The 15,312-nt window shown below is 39.6% G+C and overlaps 1 protein-coding gene across 16 annotated transcripts in view; it reads left to right on the top strand.

The window, feature by feature from the left end:
- The window catches only part of NTNG1 (netrin G1), a 342,410-nt gene extending 332,066 nt beyond the window's left edge, over positions 1–10,344 (top strand). For all 16 annotated transcript variants that reach the window (XM_063696478.1, XM_063696447.1, XM_063696457.1 and 13 more), the window contains one exon: positions 9,100–10,344. In XM_063696478.1, the coding sequence (XP_063552548.1) occupies positions 9,100–9,329 (230 nt within the window). In that variant the 3' untranslated portion in view covers positions 9,330–10,344. The remainder of the gene's footprint in view (positions 1–9,099) is intronic.
- The last annotated feature ends 4,968 nt before the right edge of the window (positions 10,345–15,312 follow it).

Below are 15,312 nucleotides of genomic sequence, written 5' to 3'. Positions count from 1 at the left end.
TCAGCCCCTCCCTGCTACTCTGGAAACACACTTTATTTATGTGCTCTGATTGATACAGGAGAGTGCACATTGAATGAGAATATAGAAGTCGTCTTTGAGAAAATGGGCACTGCCACTCTAAGGTGACCTTGCAAGGCTTTGTAGAATACGCAGTAGTTGAATACAAATATTTGAGAATTGCATGTTTTGACCCCATGCTTGCTCAAGATTCATACTAGCAGAAGACATGCACAGATGCTGTCTTTGAGGAAGGACATTTGCTTTCTTTTATACTTCAAGTAGCTTGGATTGGATAGGTAGTGTTTAATTCATTATTCTGGCAGAGATAGGAATTAGCACCTCATTCTTCCATCCTGAGCTTCTAGCACTGGGCGGATTGAGGAAGAAATTGAACTTTAACAAAGTATACTTAGGTTGTGTTTTATATTTTTTTAGAGCACCTCCACATAATTCATCTTGAGGCTACCAACAACTATTAGGCGGGTAAATAGGACAATCCTATTTGTGCTGCTTGTGAAGTGAAGAAAGGCACAAAGAGGTTAAGTGATTTCCCCAAGTTCACCCAGCCCATTAACTCCAGGGATGAGACTTGAATCACAGGATCTGAGCCTAATTCTCTTTATACTACCTCACGCTTTTAGTGCGTATGAGGGAAAAAACTATCCCTGTTCCATGGGGCAGCAGATAAGACTGAACCAAAACAGATCAAACAGAAACAGTCACCTAAGTCATCACCAAGGACTCTATTACACAAGACCAACCATCATCATATGTTTGGTCAAGAAGAGGAGGGATTTCTAACACTTTGCCTTCAAAATGATAGGCTTTCCATTAAAAATATTCATGCAAATCATAAAACTTGAGAAAACTTTAGAAATACCAACTTCAAACCTGTAGCCTGTAGCCTAACATTACAGCTGCAACTAGAATACAAGCCCCTCATGTGCAGCTCCACTGTGGGTCTGGCTTACCAAAATATGCCCACCATCTAGAGCAGTGCCTGGGTGGATGTTGGACAAACGCATGGATGAGTGTCACTAAATAGTTGCATAGTATGTCCAAGGCCTTGTCGTAAATGGATGACTAGTGAGAGACCTAGATCTCAGGTTTTCCAGTTTTATGACGCTCAGCCAATGTGTTTTCCCTTTGCACCATACTACCCCTCATGGCCAGACCAGACCAGACCATAAGGTGAGGGAAGAAAAAAGGTTGTTTTTTTTTTTTTTTTTTTTTTTTTGTGGGACGGGGGTGGATTGCAGTTAGTGTACCTAGAATTCCAACCACAACAACAAAAAGTGATTAGATAACAATCTATAAAGTTTCTTCCATGGCCCGGGAGCTAACCTGTAGGTTCAGTTTTCCATCTCACATATCACAACTTAGCAAAACAGCTGCAAAAGCTGTATAAATGGGTCATGATCACAGCTCTTCAACTCCCTGCCACACAGTCTCGAATGCCTAAATCAGACCTGAATGTAGCCCACATACCTTTGTTATTAGCCTGTTTGGTGGAGGTTATTCACTCTTTGATGTTTCTTTGAAAAGGACGGGAACAATTTGGAACATCTTTCTCTCAGCAATCCCGGGCTTGTTTCAGGTGGTAAAGGTAGAGGTCACTTTATTAATACAACCATCAAGAAAAGCTGTCATGGTAACGCATTACATCGATTCCTTGAAGTGCAGGAGACAAAGCCAAAAAGAGAAACTTTCAAGTCTATAAATACAGACCCAGCATTGCTCAAGCATAGCAGCTCACTGACAGCATGAACCTAAATGTATAACGTTGAACAAAACCCAAACAGAGAAAAGAAAACTTCCCTTTGGTAGTGTAATGGATCATCATGACCTTAGGGGAATAAGCGACCCCTCAGCTCATAAAAGATAAAAGAATAGAACAAGTGGCAACACCAAGTCCTGGCTAATACCCTCTGAGCATAAGGAGTCCATCTGTGGTCAGCTTTTCCATACCTTCCAGAAAGAACTCATAGAGGGGAAAGGAATCAAGGTCTTGTAAGTCACATTTGACAGTAGATTGCAGTTTGAGAAGAGGAAATGTATGTGACAATCAAGAAACCCACCAAAAAAATGAAAGAATTAAATAATTTAGCTATATCCCTGTGTCGCTCCTCATCCAAGATGGTGCAAGAAAAATAGATAGAAGTAAGAGAGGAAGAAATGCTGCTTGATCAGTTCTTTCACTGTGGAAATTCTAAATGTTTTTATAAACTCATGGCAATTGTGAGAGCTTGTTTATCTACCTTGTGGCTTGCTTACTAAAGCTATGATCAGAGCTGTTACAACACCTTTCTGACTTCAGCTTTTCCACCAGGTTTCCACACTTCATCTTTTGGCCACATAACTCTGTTCGAATCTAACATTAATACTCTAACCTTATCTGTCAAATTCCACAAATTATCTTGGTCACTCCATTTGAAATCATTCCTAATATCAAAACATCAGGGGATTATAGTATGTGATATTGGATACTCCATAAATGAATTATATTTATCAATACTAAAAGGAATCCTTTAGAATACAGTCAAGCTATTACCAAAGCAGTATTAGTTTTTCTGGTATCTAAGGATCATATTTTACTATCACAAAAGGAATTCTGTCTAGCAAATAACTATTTGCATCCAGCACTGGATCAAGTGTTGTATAAGGATTTTAAAATGAACCTTTCTGTTTACTGACATAGGACACTCTAAGACTGTCAATAACAATAAAGAGAGAGTTGGGACATGCTTAAAATGAATACACCCACAGAATAAGTTTAGAGTTTTCAGTCTGAGGTAAACCCACAGAGCAGGGCACCAAGTAAAAAGCGTGATCACTGAAAGATGCCTGTTGGGTAGAAATTTTCACTTGGATCTTTAATTTGCAACTATATGCAGGATTATGTGAGATAATGCCAGGATTGTAAATGGGTGTTTATCCTCATGCCAGTACTATCAACTCATGGTGGATGCCTGGAAACTTGTGTTGAGAAGCATTAGAAGTTCAGTGCAAGAGAGTCCCATGATTAACTAGCTGTATTTCTGACTTATTCCATTTTATGCACTATAACAGAATACCACACACTGGGTAATTTATAATGAATAGAAGTTTATCAACTCACAATTCTGGAGGCTGACAAGCCCAAGATCAAGGGGCTCACATCTTGTAAGGGCCTTCTTGTTGCACCATAAGATGGCAGAAGGCATCACATGATTGAAGGGCAGAGAGAGAAAGAGGAGAAGAAAGGGTCAGCCCACCCCATGATAACAGACCCTCTCCCAAAATAACAGCATTAGTCCATTCATGAAGGTGGAGCCCTTATGAGCAAAACATTTCTTAAAGGTCCCACTTCTTAATACTGTTACAGTGGCAAATAAATTTCAACATGAGTTTTAGAGAGAACACACGTTCTGTACATAGCAGTCTCCTATGTACAGGGGAAGAGGAAATGACAGTGTAAATGCAGACATATTTGCCATTTTCAGCCTAGACATTGGCATTTCTGGTTTATTTTCTGTATGAGCTGATTTGTACTTGGAGCTCTACCAAAATGTGGTAAAACCCTAGGATGAGTAACAATTGATACTATCAACAAAGACCTCTGCCTAGTCAAAGTGTGATATGAAAGCAGAGCACTTAGTCAATACAGATGCAAATCTACTGAGTATCTATAGAAGAGTTCATGTCTTCCTGGTAAGTGGGAAAGTCAGCTATGTCTTGAGGAGCACGGAATGTGGCACTGTGCAATATTATTTACTACATTTCTCCTGAGTGTTCTTTTCTATGTGAAGAGCAGTAATCTATAAATCGGGAGACCTGGATTCTAGTCCCAGTTCTACTCTCAATTGCTTATCTACAGCTTCCTTATCTACAGCTCATCTAGATGGTTTCTAAAGTTTCCTGCAAGCTCTGATTTTACTGCTTCTATGAAAGCAAATTACATGGCAGGGGTGCTTTTGGTTCCTCTCACGCTTTCATTGTGAACAGTACTAAAGGGTCTGTCTTAGATCCCAGTCTCCTATATTTATTCTCTGAAGAAGATAATCCACTCTTAACATTTCCAATTCAAGTACTTAGTCACCTCTAATTCCCACAGCTCAGCACCTGAAAACTTACTATCTTCCTGATCTAGAAATGACAAAGTTTCTTTATTGTACCTTCCCCAAAATATATCAGGGACAACTGCCCTTCTTCATTGCTATGACTGATGCCCTGACCCAGGCCTTATCGTTTTATCTTTTACATTAATTGAGAAGTAATTCTTTGTTGTGGGGGGTTGTTCTGTATACTGCAGGATGTTAGCAACATTCCTGGCCTCGCTATACACATCAGTGGCCAGTAGTGTGCCCTCCCTACACACTTGTGACAACCAAAAAAATGTCTCCAGACATTGTCAAATACCCATGGGAGCAAAATCATCCAGTGTTGAGAACCACTACTTTAGACTGACATCCAAAGACATCCATTAAATGTTAACTCTTCAAAATTTTTCAATCCTTTTTCCAATTATTCAAGAACCCCTTATGACAGAGTCAATCAAGAACATGCAATGTTTATTTTGCATATTTCATTTGTCCAACTCAAAGTGCCCTTCCTCTCATACTTTTCCAGTTTGTTGATTCGTAGATACAGTCATTCACATCAGGAAGACTTCTGCGGTTAATTTCATACCTTCATAGGATCACTGCATTTTTCTGACATTGTTTTCTTCTCAGCATTCTTTATGGTCTTTCTCTTCCAATGGCCTAAATGCTGATGTTCTTCAGTTTTCTATCTGCAGTCCTCATTTTTACTTGGTCTATATTCTCCTAGGATGAAGTCTTCTACTCTTTTTGCTTCATCTTTTGCAACAATGACCACCACCACCCAGCTCCAAATTTGTGTCTCCAGGATGACCTATCTCCTGTTCCATTAAAGAGTTTTCCAACTAATAACAAAACAGCTGCAGAAGAACCTAGACAGTTCTAAAAGTCAATACGTCCAAAAAACGTTTCTCTCTCTCCTGACCAAACTCTTCCTCTTATCTTCTTTTCTCAATAAATTTATTATGCATCTAAATACCCCAAACAGGAACCTTAGACTCTCTCTTATCCATTCACATAATCTGTCTCCAAATCTTTTCCCTCCTTCCCTTCACCATTGTTCTAACCTCGTCCCAGTCCATTCTATTTGAGTATGGTCTCCTTACCTCCAGTCTGCCCTTTTTCTGGTCTAGATTCACCTTCCTCTTCTCTTTTAAACACCACCCTCCTTCTAAGTCTTTGACAGCTTTCCATTTCTTATTACTAAACTCCACTGTGGCACCTTCACAACCAGGACACATTTGCCTTTCCCTCTGTGCATCCATCATTCCAGCCATACCAGTCCATGCATCATTCACTAATGTGTCTTTCATTTGGGCTTCAGGCAGAAAACTGAAACCATTTCTAGGTATTTCAACAGAGAGAATTTATTAAAAGAAATGGTTTAAAAAGTATTTGAAATTTTAAAGTGAGAACAGGATACTGAAGTAATTCCTATGTTAAGCAAGCAGGAACCATCTATCACTCTAGGACTGAGGGATTACAGGAAAGAGGATGGAGTTATCAGAAAGTAAAAGTTTGGATAAAAGGGACCCCCACAGAGCTGAAACCTGCACCTCTAAGGTGGGATAATGGCTGGCTGCTGCAGCTGCCTCTGAAATGCTGAGTAGAGCCTCCTTGGAGCTGAGGCTTAAACCTCTAGGGAAGGAGTGCCACCAGGCTGGTGTAGGAACCTCTAACGGTGTGATGAAGCTGGTTATGAATAAAGCTCAACACTGGAACCACATGTTGCTGTTGATGTGAAGGGCCGTTGCTGGGCAGTACTGTTAGAGCACCATCAAACAGAGTCAAGGAAACAGGATCTTCCATGCCTACTACTTTCTCTGCTCCCTCTAGTGCCCCCTGTTGGTGGGATCCAGCAGACAACTTGCAGAGTTCTGGCCTCAACATCAGAAGGGTGGATTTAGAGTTAAAAGACAATTGCTTAATAACCAATACAATACACTTTCACATCTCCTTGTCTTTACTCATGCAGTTTCCCTATTTACAATGGCTTTTCTACCAGTATCTGCCTGATGAATGCCTTTGCTCAAATACAATCTCTTTTTTATAATCTCCCTTAATCTTCCCAAAAGTAATTATTTATACTATCAAGTGAGTTTCCCTAGTAATTTGTAAATACATTTTTTGTAGATTTTTTTATACTGTATCATAATGTGTGTTTGTGTGTTTATTTTCCATTTATTTTCTGCCAAACCAGGTACTCCTTTAGGACAGTTAGTTACAACCATAAAATATAGCAGGGTGCCTGGCATACAACAGATATTGGTTAAGCTCAATGGAATTGATAAGGGCATTTTAATGACATTAATATTAGATCATTTCTTATAGATATTTTATCATCCCAGCCAGATTTAAACTCCATAAGAGCAGAAATCATCCTTTATATTTCTTTTATTTTCTTTGCGGGGTTAAGTGCAAGGTTGAGCACACTGAAGAAGAGCTCAGTGATATTTGTTAACCACCTAGCTTGTTTATTAGCTACCACAGTTTTGGTTCAAAATGACATGAAGATGGAGCATGATTATGAATATCAGGTAAGATCCATAATTAGGTTAGATGTGCTTCTAGCCCATGATTCCAACAGTTAGAGGGCACTGTATGTATGGTAAAGTTCTGTATTTGTTGGAGGACTAGCACAATCAAGAGACCAAATGTAATATGTTTTATAGTGAATTCTAAATAATGAAATATATTATAGTTTTTATTTTTCTCTATTGATCTCCTACAGAAAATATATCCTGCCAATCCATGAGATTACTAATTCTGGGCTATATCTGTTCCTAGTATATTTATTAAATTTCTCACAACTATCAAAATCAACTAGTAATTACTTAAATGTAGGAAAAATATTGAATTTTAACTTAATCACCAGCTTCTTGAAAAAAGAAACCTCTGTTCAACAGCTGATTTATATTCACCTCCAAGAAGAAGAAAAATAGCTTTTTTTTTCTAAAGGGGAGAGTGATATGTAATTAACTATTGATTTCTTCTCAATTATTCAAGGCAAGCAATTATCGATATTGATGGAACAGATATTTCCCTACCTCTAGTGCCCAAATGAAAGGAAATATCCCATTCAGCATTCTGCTGCCTGGAACAAGAAATGCTGAGGATCTTTAACTTTAGCTGAAAACAGTTATCTGGATCTGTTTATTCCATGTTGCCCCAATTAAACATATTTCTTCAAGTGCAAGCAAAATAAAATCCTGAAAACCTACATATGCTTTCCAAATTAACTAAAGCCAAAAAACAAGAGCTTTTGTCAGTTTTGACCATGAGGCTAACCACTCTACACTTGTGGACTTTGCTTCCCAGCTACAGATCTTGACATTTTTAACCATGACTCATAAAATAATGTGGTTCTAATATTATGATTTCTAAGCCACTCAGTAAGAGGTAGCTTATATAATCATTAGAAACCATGGAACACTGCCTTGCATATCAATATTTGGAGCCTGAAGGATTTAGTAGGCCTTAATAGTCACTTCTGACATTTACAGATAGCAAACGTGGATACATTTGAAAATTATGCCAATACACTACGCAACCGTGTTAGAGGTCACCAAGGAAATGTTGAGGAAGGCAGTAAAACAGTGGTCTATTTAGGGCACTCTGTTATTAACCATGTGGGTATCCACCACCATCTTTTCTAAGCTCATTGACACACAAAGCACTGGCATGTTTGTGTGTAAGAAGCTTCTTTTGAAGCTGACATGACTGTTGAACATTATTAATGGACAAGGCAACATTCTCTATTGAGTTACTACTTGGAGGGTAGAGTTGTTTTCTTTTAAAGCTTTGCACTTCATAGTAATATTGGGTATGTGTATATGAGCGTGTAGTGCGTTGAACTCATGTGGCATCCCTGGGGAAATTTCACCATGACATTTTTTAAAAATGGAAAATGTTACAATTTATAAAAAGCTACTTTTTCTGCTCTGTTCCCCACCTCCCATTCCAGAGGGGTTCTATATATTAAATGCTTAAGCAGCATATGTTGCTTGGGAAATGTTCTTGGCTCTTTTACTCTTTGTTGTTGTTTTAATTTCCCTGGGTTCTATTTAACATTCTGCTAAATCAGTGAAACAGTGATTATCTAAAAGAATAGGAGACATGGAATTAATGAGGTTAGTCAGAATTTTGAAGAAATAAGAAATTATTAGAGGTGAAAGTTACATGACAGGGTCTGTGAATGAATTCTAGTCTCTGCAGTTGCTTGTCTTGATTTACTCAAACTGATTCCATTAATTGATGGACATAATGAAATTTTGGTAATCAGGGTTTCACCATCGCATTTATTACTATTCCCGGAAATCAAGGTAACCTTGGGCTATACTTCCCATATTTACAAGGTGATAAAAATCCTTAATAGGCTGTCAGGGACGAATGTGACTGCTTTTCCTCACACTCCTCCCATGAAACAAGCTTTCTCTCTTCCCATCTGGCTGCCGCCTGCCTGGAGCATGCTACTTTCCCCGTGTCCCCACCCCCCCTCATCCCCATGCCTCCCGGTGGATTCTGTCTTCATGCATGCAGCGCTGGAATCACGCACCGAGAGAATGGCCCACCCCTTAGAGGTTTTTGGTCATTTTAGCAATACTGCTTTGCATTTTAAATACCATTCATCTGGCTTCAAAGATCTGCACTCTTGCATCGGGCACTTGTCCTTTAAAAACCCAAGAGATCACAACAGGTCCCAGTTCCATGAAGAAAAGATACTGCCAAACTAGGACTATTGCATTACTTTGTATTCTATAGCCTGAAATGGACAATGATAACATCCAAGACTGAAGCAAAAATCTATATGAAAAGGACTAATATGATAAAAACAAAGGCAGAAAACTACATTTGTTTGGAAATTGGAGTCACGGGCTTCGTTTGGAGGGGAGGGGGGAGCACAAAGATCGATAGAGATTTTTTTTTTTAGGCTGAAAACATGATGTACCAGATGAACTTAAATTGATTCTGCTTCTCCTCCCCGCGCCCACCCACCCCTACCTTCCCCCTCATTCTGCAGCGAATGTCTGCGACAACGAGCTCCTGCACTGCCAGAACGGAGGGACGTGCCACAACAACGTGCGCTGCCTGTGCCCGGCCGCATACACGGGCATCCTCTGCGAGAAGCTGCGGTGCGAGGAGGCTGGCAGCTGCGGCTCCGACTCTGGCCAGGGCGCGCCCCCGCACGGCTCCCCAGCGCTGCTGCTGCTGACCACGCTGCTGGGAACCGCCAGCCCCCTGGTGTTCTAGGTGTCACCTCCAGCCACACCGGACGGGCCTGTGCCGTGGGGAAGCAGACACAACCCAAACATTTGCTACTAACATAGGAAACACACACATAGAGACACCCCCACTCAGACAGTGTACAAACTAAGAAGGCCTAACTGAACTAAGCCATATTTATCACCCGTGGACAGCACATCCGAGTCAAGACTGTTAATTTCTGACTCCAGAGGAGTTGGCAGCTGTTGATATTATCACTGCAAATCACATTGCCAGCTGCAGAGCATATTGTGGATTGGAAAGGCTGCGACAGCCCCCCAAACAGGAAAGACAAAAAACAAACAAATCAACCGACCTAAAAACATTGGCTACTCTAGCGTGGTGCGCCCTAGTACGACTCCGCCCAGTGTGTGGACCAACCAAATAGCATTCTTTGCTGTCAGGTGCATTGTGGGCATAAGGAAATCTGTTACAAGCTGCCATATTGGCCTGCTTCCGTCCCTGAATCCCTTCCAACCTGTGCTTTAGTGAACGTTGCTCTGTAACCCTTGTTGGTTGAAAGATTTCTTTGTCTGATGTTAGTGATGCACATGTGTAACAGCCCCCTCTAAAAGCGCAAGCCAGTCATACCCCTGTATATCTTAGCAGCACTGAGTCCAGTGCGAGCACACACCCACTATACAAGAGTGGCTATAGGAAAAAAGAAAGTGTATCTATCCTTTTGTATTCAAATGAAGTTATTTTTCTTGAACTACTGTAATATGTAGATTTTTTGTATTATTGCCAATTTGTGTTACCAGACAATCTGTTAATGTATCTAATTCGAATCAGCAAAGACTGACATTTTATTTTGTCCTCTTTCGTTCTGTTTTGTTTCATTGTGCAGAGATTTCTCTGTAAGGGCAACGAACGTGCTGGCATCAAAGAATATCAGTTTACATATATAACAAGTGTAATAAGATTCCACCAAAGGACATTCTAAATGTTTTCTTGTTGCTTTAACACTGGAAGATTTAAAGAATAAAAATTCCTGCATAAACGATTTCAGGAATTTGTATTGCAATTTCTTAAGATGAAAGGAACAGCCACCAAGCAGTTTCACACTCACTTTACTGATTTCTGTGTGGACTGAGTACATTCAGCTGACGAATTTAGTTCCCAGGAGGATGGATTGATGTTCACTAGCTTGGACAACTTCTGCAAAATATGAGACTATTTCCACTTGGGAAAAATTACAACAGCGAAAAAAAAAAAAATCTAAGTGATTGCCAAGATTATGCCAAAGCCTGTTGGCAGAGTACTAAGAGACTTTTATTTTTAAGTCATGCTATTTTCACAGATTGATGGTGATCATGTGACTCTAGGGATGCTGATCTATGTATCTTTCCAAATACAGTGTTTACATGGAGTATCACAAGACGCAACCTGGGGAACCAGGAAAGGAGCAGGGAAATTGAGTGATTTGCAATTTGACTTTGAATATATTCAGACTTAAGTATTTAGAGGAAATACCAAAATATAAAGCAGCAAGTAGACATAACTGCTGTTCCTGAGAATAAAGTTTGTTTTAAGTACTGCCCAAGGTGTAATAAATTCTTGTTTCTGCCTTTTATTAGGCCAATTACTGTGCAAGACAGCAAGGGGAGGCAGGTGGGGAAGAACCTTTGCAAAGTTTCAAAGAGGCTAAGACAGTGTGCATTTCGTTCCCAGCACACTGTTGTCCTACAGATTACAAGTGTGTTAGCAGCAGCATCTCCTGGAATCAAAAACAATTATCAGCCCAAACCAGAGTCTTAAGGACAATGAAATTCTACATGACTTGGTAGAACAATAACCTATGATAGTGTAAGGTCAGAAGCCTAGTTCCAGTCTGAATTCTTCACCCTGCTGCCACTCCTTGCTGAAACAGGGAAGGGGGGAGGAATGTCTCCTGATACATAACCTGGGTAAAAACTAGATGAAGGAACAGCATGTCTTATTGGTTTTGTTCCCAGAAAAGCCAATTCGAAGAAGGCAATAAAAGGTAAATAGGTAATGCCTGTGCCGCCTGCCACCCCACGTCTAAGTCTATTGAATGTTTGTTATTCAAACCAACAGTCTCTTTTGATGTAAGAAATAAGGAAAGATGGAAATAAATTAGAGCTTAGGCTTAGTGCCAGAGTGGCCAACCAGAAATTGGAGATTTACGTTGCAAGCATAAATGGAAAATTATATTTCAGGGTCACCAAAGAAACACATGAAAATGCTGATAACATAGGGAGTTTGAGATGATTTATAATGAGGTGGATTTCTGATATTAAAATTAGAGTTTAAGTTGTCTTATAGTTTATTAGCACAAACCAAAGGCAGCCCATGTTATTTCTGGCAAAGATGCACTTTATCGTTATCTGCTCATGGCTTTGTCGCAACGCTCAGGAATCAGACACTGCACACTTCAATAGTTGGGATTCCAAAAGCTAGTTCTAAAATTTAATGAAGGCCTGATTTAAACTGATTCATCTGCATTTTATCTTTATGAGGCTATAAGAATCTAAATTGATGAGGAATATCTTTCATTCAGTGTATTTAGATATAGTTTTCTGAATTTCCTGAAGCGACGTGATCTGCTTTTAATAAAAGTTCACTTTTAGGTATACAGCAAATGGAAATGAAATGTTCTTTTTAAATCTGGATTCTCAAGTTCTTCTAAAGGAGCTACTCCTTTGAGGAAACCTCAACTCAGTGGACTTGATTCATCTGTTACTTTCCAGCATTCTTACAAAGCTGGTTTCATCTACAATGTTGTGCCCTAAGAACAGGACTGGGGTGAAAAGCGGGTATTCAGTTGTTCATATATTTGAGGCCCTAATTCTTGTTATTTTTTCCCTTTGATAAATCCCTTAAAGTGGGTTAATATAGTCTTGCATATGAGTTAATCTGTCAACTTTCCCACATAGAACTGATATAATTCCTTCTGTCAATACTGTCGATGGGCATAACATTTCAAAAAATGGGACAAAGGTTCAGCTATCTAGAAAGATTTGCTATTTATAGGAAGATAATGGACATGCCCTGCTGTGATGTGAGGGTTATTTATTTCTGACCCTGTACACAGCCTAGAGGAAGAATTTAGTCCAGCAAAGAGGGGACCTTGCTTAGAGAGACCCATTCTGACTCTCCTCCTGCTTTCTCCCAGATATCAGGAACATAGAGTTTCCTACTCAGATAACCACCCCCCCACACACACACTTTTAGGCCAAATGTAGGCCCCCTCTGGGGGTTTAAACTCCTGAAGGCAAGCAACATCCTGAGTGCATATACCTGGGCACAGGGAGTGGCAAAGGGTGCATCTGTGTGGATGGATTAGGCCCTGGGGCCTGGAGTGTTCACTGTGGAATTTACACACAAGCAAGGAGAAGCCACTTGCCATGAAAACAAGAGTCCAGGGCTAAAAAATAAGCGGATGAGGGGTAGGAAGGAGATAGACAAGGGCTACCACGAGGCTGGGGGCCAGTACAGAACACTGAACAGTCTAAGAATTCTAAATCTATACCTGGGCTTCCAAGGGTTATGAAAGCATCATGTGTCAAAGTGGCAGGATGGAAGATAATTTAACAGTTTGTTAGCTTTATGTATGACTTTTAAATACTTAGACATGTGGCATGGGGTCCTCCATTGGTACTTTTGCACGAGGTCCTGCAGACATTTGGGGTCGATCTGCCTGAGGTGCCCTTGAGTCAGATCCCTAAGTTGGCACAAACTGCTCACCACGTAACACAAAGAAAGGTCCAGGTTGGAGGAAGGCATCTGCTCCACAGTTCAGCTGGCCCTGTAGTTACTGCTCCCCTCACCTTCTTTTGGACCTGTGGTCTGACTGGAGTATAAGAAATTTTGGATGCACTGGGGGAACAACTGTGAGGAAATCTTGACATCGAATATTTTGTTCCATCTCCTTTACCCTGTACCATCAATAATCCAGTATGATTGGGATGTAAAGACCCAGCATTCTGAAATGGGATGCTCTGTACTATATGGGAAATGGGTTGTTGTACTTTACCGGTTGTTAAACACTAAATAAAATACCTGTTTAACAGATTCTCTGCTCACAGGATTGACCAAGATATGTGGGAACTGCATTTTCTATATATTTGTAATGTGAAAACACTGTAGGTATTTTTGACCTGGTGCAACTCGGAGCTCAGCTTCCCGAATCTGAACTAGAATTCCTTACCTACCTTTCCTACTCCCGACCTTAATTGAGAAGGATGGCAAGGTGGCAGTGGCTAAGCTGTATCAGAGAACAATACGAGCCACCAGGTAAAACTCCAAATTTCTTATTTTGTTTTTTGTTTGTTTGTTTTTTAAAGAAAGTCCAATTGGAAAGTTTTAATAATATAGAGGAATGAAAATACAGGTAAGGGACACTCTCAAGGTTTTGATTTAAGTATCTGGCCATGCACAATTCTTTCTTTGCCTCAGGAAATAAGGATTAAATTCTAATCAATTTTATCTCTAAGAAACATCAAATGTTCATCTGACATAAATATTCTGTCAGTTCTGACCATTTCCATATAGAATGATTTTATACTTTATGTTTTTACTTTCTTACACTAAAAGTAGCTTTCTCCTTTAGCTACCTAAAACAGATGCCAACAAATTCCCAGAATAAACTGCACCTAAACATCATATGTCAGAAAGAATTAAGAATGCCAACTATCATGTTCTGAATTTTCACCAGTAATCTTGGGAACATAGTGAACTTTTACTCTTCTCAACACCTGGTGAGGTGTGACTCACATATTATTATCTTCATTTTGCATCTGAAATATCAAATAACTAAGAAACACACCTATCGCTTGTATAAATCATATTATTGCATTGAACTAGAAATGAGAAAATAACATCTGTGAAAAACTCATAATGATAATGAATAAAATGCAGTTACTTGAGATCTGCTATGGCAGAAAAGTTCTGTCCCTAACACATTTTTAGAGTAGGTCTTGAAACAAGTCTAGCAAGAAGACCTAAATGATGTTAGGGGGTGTTGTTTAGAGTTACCTAATTGAGCATTTATTAAGTGCTGGAATCTCCCTCTGCCTTCTCTCATCACCCAAAAGCTGTTTTTCATTGCAGGATGAATTAAAATGGAGTAGTAACATTGAAAATTATGTGATGTTTTTATTAACCTAAAATGATAGCTGGTAAAATGGGCCATTATTCTGCAAAATCTAATTATGTTAACACTAAAGATTTAGCTTGCCTGGCTGAAGCAAACTGCAGAGGATTGGAAGTAAAAATAATCTTCATTTTCTTAACTTAGTCCCATTTTTTCAAAGGCATTACTTTTAACTATTATTAAATTAGTGAACTGTGAATTCTATGGGGAAAAATGACTGGAAAGAGAAAAAATAATTACTACCCCTCCTACATCTGTCTGAATAGATTCTGAAACTCCTGCATGGCAAGAATGTGTCAAGTTGCCTTGAAGACATAAAGTACCACAGCTGTATCCTCCAGCCGCCCTGACAGTACCACATTACAGCTTTGCTCTTACAAGGGGCAGTCATTTTAATCTAATAAAAGACAGAAAATGGCAGAAAATCACACACCTGAAGTCCTGTTAAGAATAGGTGATTCTTTTTGCCCCAGGCAGGCAAGAACATAATGTCATTTTTGTTCGTTTGTATTTGCACTCTGAAGGAGGGCTGCTCCTGTTGGGGAATGGTTTTCCCTCTGCCAGTGTGAAGCACTGCAGGAAAACATTCTCCAAGGAAATCGCATTTTGCTATTTACCAGTCATGACTACCCCATGAAGCCCTGAGTAATTGTTTTGGCTTTCATGGTGTGATAAACACCTAGAGGCAAAGAGATTAGTGTCATTACTCTCCGTCTCTTTTTCTCTCCCTTTGGGAAAAAAAAAAAAAGGTGGGGAGTGTCCAAATATAGTATGACAATGTTTTCAAGAATCTTTCAGTCAGTTGATGCTTAATTATAAAGACCCCAGCTAAATATTCCGTTTATTAAATTAATA

The sequence above is a fragment of the Gorilla gorilla genome, chromosome 1 (assembly GCF_029281585.2).
Source record: "Gorilla gorilla gorilla isolate KB3781 chromosome 1, NHGRI_mGorGor1-v2.1_pri, whole genome shotgun sequence".
Taxonomy (NCBI): domain Eukaryota; kingdom Metazoa; phylum Chordata; class Mammalia; order Primates; family Hominidae; genus Gorilla; species Gorilla gorilla.
Note: the sequence above shows the minus strand (reverse complement) of the source record. Positions and strands in the feature narration are given on the sequence as shown.